Genomic DNA, 19,250 nt, shown 5'->3' with positions numbered 1-19,250 from the left:
GAAATATGTTCCAGACTCTCGTACATCTTAGAAAAAAATGGTACCTATACGTTAAAGGCACTCACATATTTTAATGACGGGGGGGGGGGGGGGGGGGAAAGGGGGGGGTCCGACAGAGGTTCATATTTTATACCCAAAAAAATCCCAAATTCAAAATTTGTCTACCCAAAAAAATCCCTACTTTGTTTAGCATACCCAAAAAAATCCCTCAGAGTTTTTTGCATTAGCAAATTTTATTATTTATCTTCTAGAAAGTTAAAACAAATAAATTACAATATCAGAAATATCCTGTAATACCACACAAGCAGTAAATTGCGCTTTTGTGATTGTTGATTTGAGCTGATGAAAAATACAATACCCCCCCAAAAAAATGCCTGTGTTGTTTTCACGACCCCAAAAAATCCCGGCGTCTTTCATAGACCCAAAAAAATCCATTTTGGCCAAAATGTCAGACCCGAAAAAATCCTTCGGACCCCCTCGTCATTAAAATATGTGAGTAGGGCCCCTGGGGCACGAGCTGGATACCGTAGAAGCAAGCGTAGAACTTACCATTATAAAACTAATAGAATAAGACAGATTGATTATATAAACGTCTTGAGTCCCCACCTAAAGAACGACCTGCAGTCGAACCTCCCATAAGCTACCACCCAGAATGCAAAGATTAGTGGTCGCTTATGGGAGGTGGTCGCTTACGAGAGTCGAACCAGATGGGGTCTCTTCCAGGAACAGGTCTGACACAGTTACTGCTTATTTGAAGAGAATTTATTGCATACATTTTCCTAGTTACAATACGAGCAGTGTTAGATGGTCACTATTAAAAGTTCCTCGTAAACTCTGAGTAACCTAGTACATACAGATGACATGGACATTAAACGATGTGTCAAGTGGTCGCTTACAAGAGTTTTAAAAAACAATGAAAAATTATAATACTGTTACCTCAAAAAGTGGTCACGGTCGCTTACAAGAGCTTTCAACTGTAGGGATTTTGACCAGGGGATCGTTCATGGGAGGTGGTCGCTTACGAGAGGACGGTCGCACATGGAGGTTCGACTGTATTTATCGACTGTATAAACTCACATTATAGTCATAGTTGTAAATATAGATGATTAACCTGTATAAGACATCTTAAAATCTAAAAGGCGTTCTCTGGCTAAAATAGGAAAAAAAAAACATAAGATTTCGGCTACCAGATAACAGCCTTTAACGAATGTTAAAAAGCGCGCGAATGCATACAGTGCGAAAACATAGCGGAATAATAAACTTGCTATTGTTTAGGTAATGGCATGGAATTAATGTCTGCTTCATTAGTCATAGCTCAAGACTCTTTCGCACGATGGTCACCTTTATCAATCACAGTTGCGTTTTCAAAGTCAATTGAGTGGTTGTTGGTAGGTCCACGCGTGATTAGAAATGTTGGATAATTTTTGGCAGTTCTGTACATTTCTAATGTACTCTTCTTCTTTTTTCTTTTTTTTTCTTTTTTTTTTTTTGCAAAGTCAAATATTGCTGTATTCCTTTTCACTTGCTCCAGCCACACCCTGGTCATACCACAACTAACGCGCTTTTGACTTTCTTCATTCTGGCCTCCGACATTCCCCATCACCGATGATTCCTCCAATCTTGGTTTTGCCAGTTGGGAAGGCAAGATAACGATGGCAGGTGGTCATTTTGGATGCTGCACGCCAGTACGCACCCTGTTGTTATTTTCTATTTCAGGTCCAACTGTAGCTCCCCTGAGAACTTTCTTGAAAGCCAGCTTGAACTTGTTTGACCTGAATACATAGATGACTGGGTTCAGAGCGCTATTTATAGCGAGCAGCAGAGCAAAGGTCGAACGGAGTGCAACTGGGACCGAACTTGTTCCGAGTTTGGCCGCGACCGCCGCAGAAATATATGCGGGGAGATAACAGAGAACGAAGGCACCAATCACAATCACTGCAACGAAAAACATAGTTAAATAAATTATTACATGTCATATGATATCAAATACATTGCACAACACATCACGTTAATACATGTATCATACATGGTCACCAATGCGGCAGCCGGAGGTGGCTGAAAAAACCTTAATTGTTGTGACCTTTCAATGCACGAGGTCTAAACCTTTTAACAAAAGGGGAAGCCTGTACTAAACGACATTAAGAATGAAAAAGAAAAAAAAAACAAAAAGCAAAACAAAACATAACCAACAACTACAAGGCCAGTACACAACGGACTGAAGGGCAGATTTTGCATTTATATACCGCATTTTCTATTCATATATATATTCAGCATTTGTCCATTAGCGAAATCATGAAACATCACCGAGACCAGACCAGCACACCGGGAACTCCATGCCATACTCTTTACGATTAGTGTCTGGGTTCTTTAACGTCCCACAGGGTTATGAACATTGTTCAAAGTGTTGTGAGACGGGGCCTACGGTTTATCGTCCTTATCCGAGAAGACTAGAAAGTCGAACCATTTGCAGATGTCATTACAAAGGTAGCACTTTCTTCTCAGTTATTTAAGCTGGCCGAACACAGTTTGCGCGCGCTTAAAAGATTCTGTTAGTGATGCTATTAAGTGCGCGCTAGGGTTGTGGTAAGCAAATACTATCGATGCCTCGATTCTATACTAAATGGATCACAAAGGTAAGCCTTAGCTCTTAAAATAGCTCAGTTTCTTGTTTGTGAATCCTTCATTTATCGCCGAACAAAAAAAGTGAGTTCACGAGAAGCTAAGCCTTTTTGTACGCTTTTCATCTTTGCTGAGAAAATCTAATTAAAAGCCACGCATGCGCATTTGAGCAAAAAATTGTGACTGGTTGTTTTAATGGAAATTAACTGTTTTCTAAGAAACCGCTCGTTAGAATTTCGTGAAATTTGACAAAACAGTAGTTCTCCAAAAGCGTAACTCGCCTACAAACAAAAAAAAAAAAAAAATCTAACAGAGGGTGTCTTCAAAAAACACGAAAGTGCAAAACCAACATTTACAGGAGAGCTCTCTGTTAAAATTACATGAAAGCAGCGTCGCTATGTCAATATTTTGTGAGTTTTTCTGGATACAAAAAATGGAAAAAATCTAACGACTGCATTTTCTAAAAATTAAGGAAAACCTTTATTTGTGGATGGTTAATAGCTTGCTCTGTTGCCATGGCAACGACACCTTGCTCAACAAGAAGTGGGGACTTTACGCAACCACGACGGCAACGCCAACGAAAACGTCACTTGAAAATACAAGTTCTGTTACTTGTACTACTTTGCGCTTATTCCAATTCTTTCAACTTCTACAATGTGGCCGAACTATCCAGTAAAAGAACTTGTGGAAACGGTCTTCAAGTTAGTACAGAGAATGAAAATTTACTGTCATGTGCTCCCGCTCTCCATAAAACCTTGGATTTGGGCATTTCACGTTGTTGTTTGGCCGAAGATGACGACGAAATGTATCAAAATTTGTAGTGCACGTGCAAAGCATTGTTTAGCTCATTAAGCCTTTTCTTTGATGACGTTTTCGTTGCCGTCGGCGTCGTGTTCGCGTAAAGTCCCGAATACCAAATATATTCCTTCTTAGTTAATTTTGCACCATGCTGATTTCGGGTACTCAGAAGTACGTAGTTTTCAAATAATGTTTACTAACACCTGTATATTTGAAAACTGTGTTCGGCCCTGAGTGTTGGTCCGGCTGGGGTTTGAACCCGCGACCTCCCGCACGTTAGTCCGATGCTCAATCAACTGAGCTAACCGGTCGGCGGTGAATTACAAGTATTGTTATTGTAAGTAATTGCTGCCGCAGCGAGGGAGCCTGAAACGACCGAGCAAGGCAGCAACTCTAATCGGCACAGAAATATACTTCTTACTTATGGGGCCTTGCGAGAGCTTTCTTGCAAAATGCAAAGGATTGTGGTCGCGCAAAGATCAAAGGAAAAAGGAATTGTGGTTAATTTTGTGGGCACCACAATGCAACGCGCTGCTTTGCTTTTTCCAGTTTCGGACAGAGCAAGGGAGAGAAATCAAGGTGAGTACTTTTTCTTCGTTTTGATTGCCCCTAATTTTGCGGAATGTTTCTACTTCGTTTATATTTTCTAAACTGAATCTCTTTTAATTTCAGAACGCAATATATTTGCAATTTCAGCGTCAGGTATATCCTCGAGAACCCTCGAGGTAAAAGTGAAGGCAAATTCTTGAAGGTTGAGTTGTTGATTACGTAAGCTTATCTGCGTTGATTATTTCCAACTTTGTTCATTTTTAAATACAAAACGTAGGCACTCAAGCTACGAACTTACACTATAATATGAACACTACCTCATGCGAAAAGCAAATAATGCATTCAAGGACTGTATTTGTAGAAGAATCATTCATGTTTAGCCATGTTTCAGAACTCTCGAAGCCGGCCGCGCCGAAATCGCTGAGACAGCGTATTTAATTCCAATCGAGCAATCTTCTGATTATATTTTTTTCAGCAGGTCAAAACTGCATTTTAGCTCAGCTTAAGTCAGGAATATGTGAATAACATACGCATTTCAAATGTTTTACTGGATGTTAGTCGTTTTCAATGACATGCTTGACATGTAAACAACATTTTATTTTCTATCAGATTTTTATTTACGCGAATCATTGTATTCACTGCAAGGTCAGTAAACTTTAGTTTTCCATTGCTTCGTTTGGTGTGAATTTTCACACTTCGTTCTAAACTTGATCACTTGGTGCATGTTTATACGCCTCGTTCCAAACTTGATCTCTTGGTGTATGTTTATACGCCCCGTAAAACAAAAGTTAGATTCATTATCTTACCAAATAAACAAGTGCAACAGGAAACAACATTTCAAATGTCCGATATTTTTTGCCTTGTATGTAGCTGCTTCACAGGTTTTATGTAATCACTCTAATAGAGGGCGTTGTAGAAACGCTCACTACTTAGTAACAGTAAGTATAACTCAGAAGTCTGTTCCGCCGTTAAGTAAAATCACACTACAATTTATTCTATATTTAACAGTTTCAAACAAATACAATTGTAAGTTCTGTTTCCTTTGTACTTTCAACATGTCATTAAATACACATTTCCGTTGTTTTACACGTTTCTTGTCATCACTGTGATTTCCGGTTTCAAATGAGCACCATGGGTCATTTTCAACTCTTTCAACCTCCCCTTCTTATTCTCATCATAACAGCAGTCACCTGCCTCCCCAAGGCAGCATTCACTGCCGTTCCGGTATACTAGTTGTAAGTAAGTAACTGCTGTATGTAATTGAAACGTAACGTAAGCCATTGTAACGCGTTAGCCGTTCAATATAAATGTAAAAAGAAACCTGTCTGTCTCCTACAGGGCCAGAGTAGAAGTACCAAAAATATAAAGGCTATAAAAATTCAAAATGAAGATGCTATTATATAAATGGCCATGAAGGATTGTAAGTAAACAATTCTGACAGCGGCCAGCCGACCACATTCGTTATTTTGGAACACCTGCTTTGCGTGTTTAACTTTTTAACTCAAGCCAGAGGTGTGTGTGGCTGTTCAGAATTAAAGCGTTTCTTAAATTTTTTTTAATTGTTGGTACATATAAATGAGAAAAAATATAGGTGTGTTAAAAGATATCTTCTGTGTGTGGCTCTAACAGGTGAAGCTGTGCAAGGTGGTTTTAAGTTTTGAGAGTGTGTTTAAAATCTTCTTGTGTTGTGTCCTATTTATTTATTTGGCAAAATGAAGTTTGAGGGCGCTTTGCATTTGTCAGAACTGGCCGGCCAGACCAGTCAATTCGTAAACGGAATGCACAGATTTGAAGGATAAGTTTTATCCTAGTCCTTCGAATTTTTCAAAATAGCGCGTACCATTTTCTGAGTGGTTATTTTTCAAGATTTTGCAGCATCCTTTCAAAATGACGCATTCGATTTACAGACTGGTTGGTGTGGGCTGCCAGTTCAGACAAATGGAAAGCGCCGTCCGTTTGGACTGTTCATAACAGAAATTGTACAATAATTGAGTCACTGGAGAGTTGTTACCTACCTATGGTCTTCATCCATTTCATCTCTTTTTTTTCTTTTCCTTTTCAATTCGGCCGTTTCAGGATTAAGGTTTTCTCCAGGCTCTACACGGTTATTATGAAACAAGGAGACCTTTGCGATACGACCGTATACGAAAATCATCACCAGAAAAGGAGTAGCCACAAAGAAGGTGATGTCGAAGGAAATATAAACCTGAAAAGCCAATGAAGGTTTACTGTCAGACTCCGAGCAGCCAAGAGCATCTGTCCTGTACAAAGCACTTCTCTCGTTAGAATGAATCACTGACACTGCAAGCAAAGATGCCAACGGAGCACCCCAAGCAACAGCCAATGCTCCTCTGATGCGTCTTTTAGACACAATTTCTCGGTACCTTAGGGGACAGATGATAGCAACATAGCGATCGCAGCTTAGCAGACAAATGTGAGCAATGCTAACGTATGTCAGGGTTCCTACCAAGAAAAAGAAATGCTCACAGACTTTGGACGCTGCTTCCAAGTCGTACAACCAGATCAAACGGAGGAGAAGGAAAGACAGCACGGAGAGATCAGATATCGCCAAGCTGGCGAGGATAGAACTGCTTGGTCTCTTTCTGAGGGAGCGCACTCGAACAACGGCCAGGCAAATGCATATATTACCGAGCAGGTTTGCTACGATTGTGGGACACAGAACTGCGGTTTGCAAAGCTTTGGACAAGGTCCTTGGAGGCAAAGCTGTTACTGACACGGGCGTCCAGGGAACTACTCATGTCAGGTCACGTTTCAAGTTAAAGTATTAACTATCACTGTTTTGCGAAAACCTTTTGACGGCGCTCGGTGGTAGATCATTTCTTCCTCACAAGCAAGTGAACTGGTCTGTGAGTCACATTTTTTCCAATATGTCCTTTCTGAAGTTCATTTCCTTGCTTTTGTGCTAAAGACGTAAGTACTCAAAATTATCACAAAGAAAAACTGTCAATGGAACAAATTATTATTAATTTTAACAGAAAATAAAACAAGCGTTTTAGAGTTATTATTATTACAAATTGACCATAAGATAAGCTATGCAAAAACACTGAGGAACAGTGTTTTAATCCTGCGATTTCCAAACACCGAAAAGTGGTTTGACCAAATGAGGCGCAGCCGAATTTTGTCAACCAACTTCGAGGTGTTTGGAAATCGGATAAAACACTCTTTCGAGTGTTTGATATAGTTTTTCTTAAACTGTGAATTAATAATGCTTGGAGAAATTAAAGCAAAAGTTCATCAAATTTATGATAATTAAGATTACTTTTCCAAGCCTCCTTCACGGTGATTTCCCTTGTTTGTCGCTTTAAAAGGAATTATTAACGAGTTTAAAAACTAACGATAAGAGAACGACGCGATGACAAAAAATAAAATAATAATAATGATCATAAACTTTATCTTGAGTTGAGGTTTAGAACTTTGTCTTAGGGGATCAGTAAGTATATTGTTTAGTTTATTTTGACAAAAGGGGATAAAAACAGAGCATAATTACAGTGCGGTTGAAGTGACACAGGAAACGGTAAACACGGTGTAATCAATTTTTAAGTCTTTTATGATTATTGTCGCTTGTTGTTCCGTCTTGATAGGCAGCAGGTGAAAAGAGACGAAGATTAGAAAGCTAATGGCTGCCTTTTCAATCCATGATCGGCTGGATTTCTGATGTTCAATCTTACAGACTGGAGGATGAACATATCGGTGTAGCTAAGAGATCTGCAACTATTGCAATAACGTATCTAGAACATATGAATGCATATACAGTGAGCATTTTTCTGCTTTCCTTTCACCTTCTCAAAAACTTTTAAAAGCTTATTACGTAACGTTCAATTTTTATGTGATATTGAATATTAACGCAGCAGCTGTGTTTATCGCGGCGACAGCCAAGTGATTTAAAAGAAAAACCCACATCAAACGAGTTTATTGAATGTCAATTCCACATTCTCAAATACTTCTTAGTTTGCCTACACTACCCAGAAAGACACGCGGATGTGAAGATACAGAGGCCTGTAGGTCGGCAAGGACCTCATAGCCGGTTTATTGTAAGACAGCCATTAACTTATCATTGTACACTTCAATACTCGTATCACAAAAGATCGATCTTCATAACATTAACTGAAACCCAAAACCACGTTGTGGTTGAAATCTGCTGCGGCGCCGCCAACTCTGGTTGCAGAGGTACACGGAAACTAATATTAAATAATGACTCAAAGTAAGTATCTCGTCATTTGTATTTTAAAATTTTGGAGTTCGAGCAAGTCCTGGCCTAGACTGATTCAAATTCGTAACGAGCAACTGCACATATCTCGGGAAGATAACCATAATTCCCCTTACTCGGAACCAGTCTTCTGGTCCGTGACCACAAAACGGCCATTTCTGCCCCATTTCCGCAATGCTTAGCAGAAATACCATTTCCCCACGGAGTTTAAGACAGTCGTGCTTTTTACATTTAAAGGAAAGGAAAATGCTTTCATGCAAGAAAAACAAGTGTTATGTCACACATACGTTCAAGCGCAGTTTAAAATTGTTTCCTTCATAAAACCTGCTTTCGTATTTTTTTTCTTTTTTGGACTGCAGATTTAGTACAAATGAAAGCATTAAGTTAAAGTTTACTTGAATCCTATGTCAAAGCCAATGGTTCAGCTTTCTGTTTTCATTTTGTTAAACCTGGTTTAATTAAACATATTTTGTTGGTATGAATGGAGCTTTAGACTACGAGCAACCCCTCATTCTTGTTAGGAAAAGTAAAACGAGTTGCATCTTCTCGCGGGAGACAATGTTCGCCCGCTGGCGTGGTTTACTCTAACCTCTTCTTGTTATCTGGTACCAGACGTCCCTTCCTAGAGTCTGGGAGCGGTTATCCATAAATATTATAGGATGTTGTTATCGATTAGCTTTTTGTGAACAGCGAGGACAAGGCGAGAGAATGTCTTTGCAAAACCATTAAAACCGTTCTGTTTACTATCGCGAGTGTTAGTTTATTGTCCGGAGAAGCAGTTTTCGACAAAATGGTGACCTTGCCAGGATAGAATTATAGCAATAAAAGCGACAACCATCGCAGCGGAGGAGAAAACAATCGAAAACAAACTTAAGGTACTGCCATTGACTAACGAAGTACAGACAAAATTACAGGGAGTAAGTTGTTAAATCTGATTTACAGACATCGTAAGCTTCTCGAGAGCAGAATTGAAGAATGCCACGGAATAAAGGCAGTGTCAGTATTTAAGGGGGCGGGATTTGATTTGAATAAGTGGTACTCTAATGCACCAGAACTGGAAGCAAATACATGTACACATTAGAAGGATGAAGGCCAAACATATGCAAAGGAACATTTGGTGGTAAAACCGGCCCAATAAAGCAAAGCTACTAGGACTCCCTTGGGATAAGAAAGAAGACACCTTAACTGTTGCTTTCTCTAGAGATTCATAGGAAGCCACAAAGAGAAGGGCTGAGGAGCCTAGCTTCATTGCATGACCCCCTAGGAGTAGCAGGTTCTGTAGCCTTAAAAAGGAAAGATGATTTTCAGAGAAGCATGACCAATTTGAATAATACACCATTCTCATTTATTTACCAGAATTTAAATATTCGATCACGTTTATTCCATTACAATCAATTTGTTTCAAATAGAGTAGCACAAATCAGTGCAAAAGGCCTATATCAATTGGAGACAGGTAGGAACTGACCAAAACCCAGATGACGTGGGGAGCAGAAACAGTGAGTCGTAGCAGCTTCTAGAAATCTGGCTGAAGTGGCCAAACTGGCTGTGGAGACCAGATGTGTGACCAGGGCTAGCGCAAACCAAGGCGAGTAAAGGAGGGTTCAGAATCAAAGGATACCCTGTACCTGCTTTTAGAGAAACGCGAATTCTGACAGACAATACAATACAATAATTTATTTAACTCTCCCCGGGGGGGGGGGGGGGGGGGCTTTTCAGAGCTTAAAAAGTATCTAATAATTCCAATAATTACAATGCAATTTTAAATAATAATAATAATAATAATAATAATAATAATAATAAATGAATGTGACAGACCATTCGGATCACGTCATGAGTAGCAAGGTTCATCTGCAACTGTAAGTTGAGCAAAGAGAACCGTCTGTCAGGACCATTGACTTTGGGGTGAACAGAACCCAAGACAGCAAGATCAACACAGATCAGTTCCATGAGTTTTGGAGACGTAAAGAAAGAAACAGGAACGCTATACACTAAATATTCATGCTAGAGGAGGTTGATGTATTTGTCGTCGACCGTTTTTAACGCGATTAAAGAAGGAAACAGCAGAGCCAACGCAATAGTCATGCTTAAGAAGGCTGATCTATTTGTTATCAGCAGTTTAGTAGGCGATTAAGGACGAAACAGCGAAGCTACATGTAACTGAATACCGATGCCAAACTTTGTAGGCGACAGTTTAGAAGGTGATTGAAGGAGGCACACTGAGCAAGGTCAACTGAATAGTCAGGCTAAAGAAGGCTAATAAAGGAAAGGAAATAACACATTTTCATTAACTTCATATAACACATGCGAGTTTGCAAACCACAACAATTTTGAAAAGTTAGATTAGATACTAAGACCAATAAATGCCTCCCTTTGTAGCTTGCGAGGCGAGTAGTGTTGTCAGGCAGTGGTCAGGCAGTGGTCAGTTTACAGTCTATGAAGATGAGCTGGGGCTACCAGCTACTTGACTGCCTTCAGGGCTGATTCTATAAAGCTAGCAAGTGATTCACAGCATACTACATGATTAGGAAATATGTTCCAGACTCTCGTACATCTTAGAAAAAAATGGTACCTATACGTTAAAGGCACTCACATATTTTAATGACGGGGGTGGGGGGGGGGGGGGGGGGTCCGACAGAGGTTCATATTTTATACCCAAAAAAATCCCAAATTCAAAATTTGTCTACCCAAAAAAGTCCCTCAGAGTTTTTTGCATTAGCAAATTTTATTATTTATCTTCTAGAAAGTTAAAACAAATAGATTACAATCTCAGAAATATCCTGTAATACCACACAAGCAGTAAATTGCGCTTTTGTGATTGTTGATTTGAGCTGATGAAAAATACAATACCTCCCAAAAAATGCCTGTGTTGTTTTCGCGACCCCAAAAAATCCCGGCGTCTCTTATAGACCCAAAAAAATCCATTTTGGCCAAAATGTCAGACCCAAAAAAATCCTTCGGACCCCCTCGTCATTAAAATATGTGAGTGGGGCCCCTGGGATTGTTGTAAACTGTGCCCTTAACGTGGAGTAAATCTAGTGTGGCACGAGCTGGATACCGTAGAAGCAAGCGTAGAACTTACCATTATAAAACTAATAGAATAAGACAGATTGATTATATAAACGTCTTGAGTCCCCACCTAAAGAACGACCTGCAGTCGAACCACCCGTAAGCGACCACCCAGAATGCAAAGATTTAGTAGTCGCTTATGGGAGGTGGTCGCTTACGAGAGTCGAACCAGATGGGTTCTTTTCCAGAAACAGGTCTGACACATTTACTGCTTATTTGAAGAGAATTTATTGCATACATTTTCCTAGTTACAATACGAGCAGTGCTAGATGGTCACTATTAAAAGTTCCTCGTAAACTCTGAGTAACCTGGTATGACATGGACATCAAACGATGTGTCAAGTGGTCGCTTACAAGAGTTTTAAAAAACAATGAAAAATTATAATACTGTTACCTCAAAAAGTGGTCACGGTCGCTTACGAGAGCTTTCAACTGTAGGGCTTTTGACCAGGGGATCGTTTATGGGAGGTGGTCGCTTACGAGTGGACGGTCGCACATGGAGGTTCGACTGTATTTATCGACTGTATGAACTCACATTATAGTCATAGTTGTAAATATAGATGATTAACCTGTATTAGACATCTTAAAATCTAAAAGGCGTTCTCTAGCTTAAAAAGGAAAAAAAAACATAAGATTTCGGCTACCAGACTACAGCCTTTAACAAATGTTAAAAAGCGCGCGAATGCATACAGTGCGAAAAAATAGCGGAATAATAAACTTGCTATTGTTTAGGTAATGGCATGGAATTATTGTCTGCTTCATTAGTCATGGCTCAAGACTCTTTCGCACGATGGTCACCTTTATCAATCACAGTTGCGTTTTCAAAGTCAATTGAGTGGTTGTTGGTTGGTCCACGCGTGATTAGAAATGTTGGATAATTTTTGGCAGTTCTGTACATTTCTAATGTACTCTTCTTCTTTTTTCTTTTTTTTTTTTTTTTGCAAAGTCAAATATTGCTGTATTCCTTTGCACTTGCTCCAGCCACACCCTGGTCATACCACAACCAACGCGCTTTTGACTCTCTTCATTCTGGCCTCCGAAATTCCCCATCACAGCATCACCGATGATTCCTCCAATCTTGGTTTTGCCAGTTGGGAAGGCAAGATAACGATGGCAGGTGGTCATTTTGAATGCTGCACGCCAGTACGCACCCTGTTGTTATTTTCTATTTCACGTCCAACCGAAGCTCCTCTGAGAAGTTTCTTGAAAGCCAGCTTGAACTCGTTTGACCGGAACGCATAGATGACTGGGTTCAGAGCGCTATTTATAGCGAGCAGCAGAATAAAGGGCGAACGGAGTGCAACTGGGACCGAACTTGATCCGAGTTTGGCCGCGACCGTCGCACAAATAAATGCGGGGAGATAACAGAGAACGAAGGCACCAATCACAATCACTGCAACGAAAAACATAGTTAAATAAATTATTACATGTCACATGATATCAAATACATTGCACAACACATCACGTTAATACAGGTATCATACATGGTCACTAGTGCGGCAGCCGGAGGTGGCTGAAAAAACCTTAATTGTTGTGACCTTTCATTGCAAGAGGTCTAAACCTTTTAACAAAAGGGGAAGCCTGTACTAAACAACATTAAGAATGAAAAAGAAAAAAAAATACAAAAAGCAAAACAAAACATAAACAACAATTAATTGCAAGGCCAGTACATAACGGACTGAAGGGCAGATTTAATGTAATAGTGGCAATGCATTTATATACCGCATTTTCTATTCATATATATATTCAAATGCGGTTTACATCAGCATATGTCCATTAGCGACCACATCCTACCCACCCAACCCATGAAATCATAAAACATCACCGAGACCAGGCCAGCACACCAGGAACTCCATGCCCTACTCTTTACGATTAGTGTCTGGGTTCTTTAACGTCCCACAGGGTTATGAACATTAGACGGGGCCTACGGTTTATCGTCCTTATCCGAGAAGACTAGAAAGTCTAACCATTTGCAGATGCCAGATTAGTGTCTGGGTTCTTTAACGTCCCACAGGGTTATGAACATTGAAGTGTTGTGAGACTAGAAAGTCTAATCATTTGCAGATGTCATTACAAAGGCAGCACGTTCTTGTCAGGGTCTTTTTAAAGACCCTGAGTGTTGGTCCGGCTGGGGTTTGAACAGATGTCATTACAAAGGCAGCACTTTGGTCCGGCTGGGGTTTAAACTCGCGACCTCCCGCACGGTAGTCCGATGCTCAATCAACTGAGCTAACTGGTCGGCGGCGAATTACAACTGTTGTTATTGTAAGTAATTGTAAGTAAGTAACTGCTGTATGTAATTGAAACGTAACGTAAGCCATTGTAACGCATTGTAAGTTAGCCGTTCAATATAAATTTAAATAGAAACTTGTCTGTCTTCTACAGGGCCAGAGTAGAAGTACCAAAAATATAAAGGCTATAAAAATTCAAAATGAAGATGCTTAACAACTGATAAAGAAGCCTCGACTGTGCTCTGTTCTGTCGTAAAGCACGAGACGTAGTCGAGTTTTTCTCCCTACTTCTTGAGTGCTCTAGCCGCTTCCTAAGTGCTTTACAACAGAACAGAGCACAGCCGAGGCTTCTTTATTTGTTTTATGATAAAGAATTCTTTTATTTCCCCCCACATTCACCCTCATTTTCAAAACCAAATTCATTTTCCGAACGAACAGATGTGGCGTCAGCGTGCATCTGTACTCTGACAAAGCACGCTAAAATAAGCCAATCACAATCCTTGTTAGAATGTTTCAAATGATTTGATTGGTTGAACAACACGAAAGCTGTCAGACATGTCAAGACAAGGCATCAAAGTTTACAAACTTTGCTCAGTACCGTGCATCTGTACTCTGATAAAGCACGCTATTTCAACCAATCAGCGCGCGCGTTATATCGAAATTTTATTATAATATTATATAAATGGCTAAGAGGGATTGTAAGTAAACAATTCCTGAAAGCGCGACCAGCCGAGCACATTCGTTATTTTGGAACACCTGCTTTGCGTGTTTACCTTTTTAACTCATTTCGCAACATAACCTACCTATTGATGCAAGCCAGAGGTGTGTGTGGCTGTTCAGAAATAAAGCGTTTCTTAAATTTGTTTAATGGTCGGTACATATAAATGAGAAAAAATAAAGGTGTGTAAAAAGATATCTTCTGTGTGTGGCTCTAACAGATGAATCTGCCGGCGGATGCAATCTTTAAAGCCACTAAACAGTAGTTTCCTATTATCATATTTCTCATATTTATTTTGCTGTGTAAGGTCGGTGGTTCTAAGTTTTGAGTGTGTGTTTAAAATCTTCTTGTGTTGTGTCCTATTTATTTATTTGGCAAAATGAAGTTTGAGGGCGCTTTGCATTTGTCAGAACTGGCCGGCCACACCGGTCGGTTCGTAAACGGAATGCACAAATTTGAAGGATTAGTTTTATCCTACTCCTTCGAATTTCTTCAAAATAGCGTGTACCATTTTCTGAGTGATTATTGTTCAAGATTTTGCAGCATCGTCCTTTCAAAATGACGCATTCGATTTACAGACTAATTGGTCTGGCCTGCCAGTTTAGAGAAATGGAAAGCGCCCTCAGTTTGGACTGTTAATAACAGAAATGGTAGAAAAATTGAGTCACTGGAGAGTTGTTACTTACCTATGGTCTTCATCCATTTCATCTCTTTTCTCCTTTTCCTTTTCAATTCGGCCGTTTCAGGATTAAGGTTTTCTCCAGGCTCTACACGGTTATTATGAAACAAGGAGACCTTAGCGATACGACCGTATACGAAAATCATCACCAGAAAAGGAGTAGCCACAAAGAAGGTGAAGTTAAAGGCAACGTGAACCTGATAAGCCAATAAAGGTTTACCGTCAGACTCCGAGCAGCCAAGAGCATCTGTCCTGTACAAAGAACTTCTCTCGTTAGAATGAATCATTGACACGGCGAGTAAAGATGCCAACGGAGCACCCCAAGCAACACCCAATGCTCCTCTGACGCGTCGCTTAGACACAATTTCTGGGTACCTCAGGGGACAGATGATAGCAACATAGCGATCGCAGCTTAGCAGACAAATGTGAGCAATACTCACGAAGGACATTGTTGCTACCAATAATGAGAAATGCTCACAGACTTTGGACGCTGCTTCAAAGTCGTACAACCAGATCAAACGGAAGAGAAGGAAAGACAGCATGGAGAGATCAGATACTGCCAAGCTGGCGAGGATAGAACTGCTCGGTCTCTCTCTGAGGGAGCGCACTTGAACAACGGCCAGGAAAACGCACATGTTACCAAGCAGGTTTGCTACGAATGTGGGGCACAGAACTGCGGTTTGTAAAGCTTTGGACAAGGTACTTGGAGGCGAAACTGTAAAACGGGCGTCCAGGGAATTGCTCATGTCAGGTCACGTTTCAAGTTAAACTATTAACTATCACTGTTTTGCGGAAACCTTTTGACGGCGCTCGGTGGTAGATTATTTCGTGCTCACAGGCAAGCATTAACTGACCTGTGAGTTACAGTTTTTTCCAATATCTCCTTTCTGAGGTTCATTTCCTGTCTTTTGTTTGAAAGACGTAAGTACTCTAAATTGTCACAAAGAAAATTGCTAATGGCATAAGTCTTTACAAATCTTTAAAGACAGAAAATAAAACAGTCGTTTTAGAGTTTTCATGGTTAGAAATTGTCAGTGTGATAACTAATGCTATGCAATTTCCCCATTTGATTTAATATCAGACACGAGGAAGAGTGTTTCATCCGGTGCGTCTCGTGTTTTCAAATCACTTGGCGATGGAGGCGTTGGGAAATCGGAGGAAACACTTTTTCGAGTGTTTGATATAGTTTCTCAAACAATTAATTAATTAATTAATTAATTAATTAATATTTCTTGGAGAAATCCAAGGCAAATGTTCACCTAATTTTATGAAAAGATCCGCACTTTTCCAAACCTCCTTCACAATGGTGATTTCCTTCGTTTTCGCTGAAGGAATTATTAACGACTTTGAGAACTAACGATAAAAGAACGACGTGATGACAGATAAAAATAATAATAAAATAAAAAAGCTGATGACAAACTTATAAATTATTTTTCATCCCTTGATTTAGTTTAGAAACTGTGGTCTCAGGGGATCAGTAAAAAATTGTTTAGTTAAAAAAATATGCGTATTTGGTGAACAGGGGATCAAAAATAGGGCAGAATTAGAGCGTTTAAGTGTCACAGAAAACGGTCAACATGGGGTAATCAATTTTTGAGTCTTTTATGATTATTGTCGCTTGTTGTTCCGTTTTGATAGGCAGCAGGTGAAAAGAGACGAAGATTACAAAGCTAATGGTCGCCTTTTCAATCCATGATCGGCTGGATTCCTGGTGTTCAATCTTACAGACTGAAGGATGAACATATCGGTGTAGCTTAGAGATCTGCAACTATTGCAATGACGTATCTAGAACCATATGAATGAATATACAGTGAGACTTTTTCTGCTTTTCTTTCACTTGCTCATAAACATTTTCCTAGGTTTTACTCATTTATGCATAACATGCATATACATTTTATACGCAAACAATTCTTTTAATTACTTATTAAATAACGTTCAGTTTTTATGTGATATTGAAACAAGTTTATTGAATGACAACTCAACATTCTTAGATAAATCTTATTTTGCCTACACTACCCAGAAAGTAACACAGATGTGTAGATACAGAGGCTTGAGGTCAACAAGGACCTCATTAAGCCTGTTTATTGCAAGATATCTATCAACTTATCAGTGTACACTTCAATACTCCTTTCACAAAAGATAGATCTTCATAATAGTAGCCAAAACCCAAAACCACTTTGTGGTTGAAATCAGCTGCGGTGCCGCCAACTCTGGTTGCAGAGGTACACGGAAACTAATAATGACTAAAAGTAAGTATCTCAAAATTTGCATTATTAAATTTTGGTGTTCGAGCAAGTGCTGGCCTAGACTGATTCAAATACGTAACGAACAACTGCACCTATCTCAGGAATATACCTATAATTCCCCTAACGCGACCCAGTCTTCTGGTCCGTGACCAGAAAACGGCCATTTCTGCCTCATTTCCGCAATGCTTAGCAGAAATACCAATTCTCCGCGGAGTTTAAGAGGAAATACAATCGTGCTTTTGTCATTTAAAGGAAAGGAAAAGGCTATCATGCAAGAAAAACAAGTATTATATCGCACATACGTTCAAGCTTTAAAGAAGTGTACACCTCGTCTTGGACTACCAGCATTTCATTATTTTTCTTAGCGATAGTTGAACGTGTCATGTCTTCTCGCAGGAAGCAATTTTCTTGCTCGCACGCGCGCCTGTTTTGCTCGCTTTACTATCCCTAAGAAAAATAAGAGACTCTCGAAGTCTAACCTCCTCTTGTTACCTATACTTTCCAGAGTTAAAAAATTGACAAAAAAAAAAAAAGATTGTACCATAAAGTACATTTTTTTAGTTTTTCTTGGGTAAGTGGCTATTGCACATGTTTGGGGATATGGTGGAAGAAGGGACCAGCTATTTTTGCAGTAAAAAATCACATTCTGAAGTGTAGTTGGGATTCGACTGGAACCGAGTTTGACAGAGAACGAAGGCACTAATCACCATTACTGCAAAAGTAAATGAATAGTTGAACACATTATTATGTCACATTATTTTCCTAGAACAAATCAGTTGTTTTGGGAGCTTATTACGAATTTCTTATTATTTATTTTCCAAAACCTGTGAACTACCTTGAACCTTGGACAATTTATTGTCCGCGTCAGGCAATGCGAAGTATATTTAACGTGCACTATTACTTCTTACTAAGTGAAACTTACTGAAAGCAAAATTAAAAAGTAGCAGTTGAGAAAGAGTACTTATATTTCAGCGGTTTCCTCTTCAGTTGATACCCATTTTGTTTTTCTCCCACTTGTAATAAACATATTTATTAAACAAAAATTCTCTTTTGAATATTATTAAGAAAAACAATCTTTTAGTAATTTTAGTTTTAAAAAAAACTAGCATTCGGCCCACGGTAAACAGCAAACATCGTTCAACTTAATTTTTACATGATCTACTGAATTATTACCAAGGTTATTTAGCACCTTGTAGGGGAACCAGGTGAAAACAGAGATACGGAAAACGACCATCTTGAACTAAAGATGGACTTCTGTGATGCTAAAACTTTAAAAATGATACGCAGATTCATCAGAATTGCGGGTCACTGAAACAATCCCGGGAAAAATATCTATTTTGCGTAAGCGTTTGTTGTTGTTGTTGTTGTTGTTTGTTTTTTTTTCCCTGGGATTTTACTACTTAAACGTTTTACGCCATATTTCTTTTTGCAGATAATACTTCTTACATAAACTGCAATGCATGTTTTATCAGGATTTGGGAAAAGTCATAAATTGCACAAGAAGAAATTACGATAATTTTAGGTGTGAAGGTATCAATGACTTCCCAATAGCTAGCTAGAGCCTTTCCATTGTTGAATACTGAAGAATTAATTAAAAGCTGTTATGCTAAAGTTGAAGCTTCTCCGAATTTCCGCGGTAATATTTTAATGACACACAAAAATATATATGTTTGGACATTTCTGGAAAGTGAATCGAAGTATATTCTGATAATAGAGAAATCTTCAAATTTTCTGGACTATGGGGGCAATGGGGGGAAATAATCACAAAATCACCAGCACCGGGAAACATTTTGGGGAGCAGGGATGGCGCAGTGGTGAGAGCACTCGCCTCCCACCAATGTGACCCGGGTTCGATTCCCGGTCTCGGTGTCATATGTGGGTTGAGTTTGTTGTTGGTTCTCGGCCCTGCTCCGCGGGTTTTTCTCCGGGTTCTCCAGTTTTCCTCCCTCCACAAAAACTAACATTTCCAAATTCCAATTCTACCTGGAAACAGTGGAGAGAAGAGCCACTCCGTGGATTCCACTGAAATTCCTATTTATTTATTTATTTATTTATTTTTTTATAAATACGGTTTCTATAGTAATCACAAGTGTTTGGTATTACAAAATCACCAGCAC

General features: G+C 39.4%; 1 protein-coding gene and 1 pseudogene across 1 annotated transcript; both read right to left on the bottom strand.

Annotated features, from left to right (window-relative positions):
* Window positions 1-958: 958 nt before the first annotated feature.
* LOC146480401 (D(1)-like dopamine receptor) lies at window positions 959-12,384 on the bottom strand (annotated as a pseudogene).
* LOC146480400 (D(1)-like dopamine receptor) lies at window positions 5,207-15,831 on the bottom strand. The gene is made up of 2 exons (XM_085109564.1): window positions 14,247-15,831; window positions 5,207-5,441 (listed from the first exon to the last, which is right to left on the bottom strand). The coding sequence occupies exon 1, from the start codon at window positions 15,631-15,633 to the stop codon at window positions 14,887-14,889; it is 747 nt and encodes a 248-aa protein (XP_084965690.1). The 5' UTR covers window positions 15,634-15,831; the 3' UTR covers window positions 5,207-5,441; window positions 14,247-14,886.
* Window positions 15,832-19,250: the final 3,419 nt, after the last annotated feature.

The sequence above is a fragment of the Pavona decussata genome, unplaced genomic scaffold, assembly GCF_977016875.1.
Source record: "Pavona decussata unplaced genomic scaffold, jaPavDecu1.1 SCAFFOLD_53, whole genome shotgun sequence".
NCBI lineage: Eukaryota > Metazoa > Cnidaria > Anthozoa > Scleractinia > Agariciidae > Pavona > Pavona decussata.
This window is presented reverse-complemented; position numbering and strand designations above follow the sequence as displayed.

Coding starts and splice junctions, on each gene's coding strand:
- LOC146480400 (XM_085109564.1), bottom strand. CDS start 15,633: ATGAGCAATTCCCTGGACGCCCGTTTTACAGTTTCGCCTCCAAGTACC.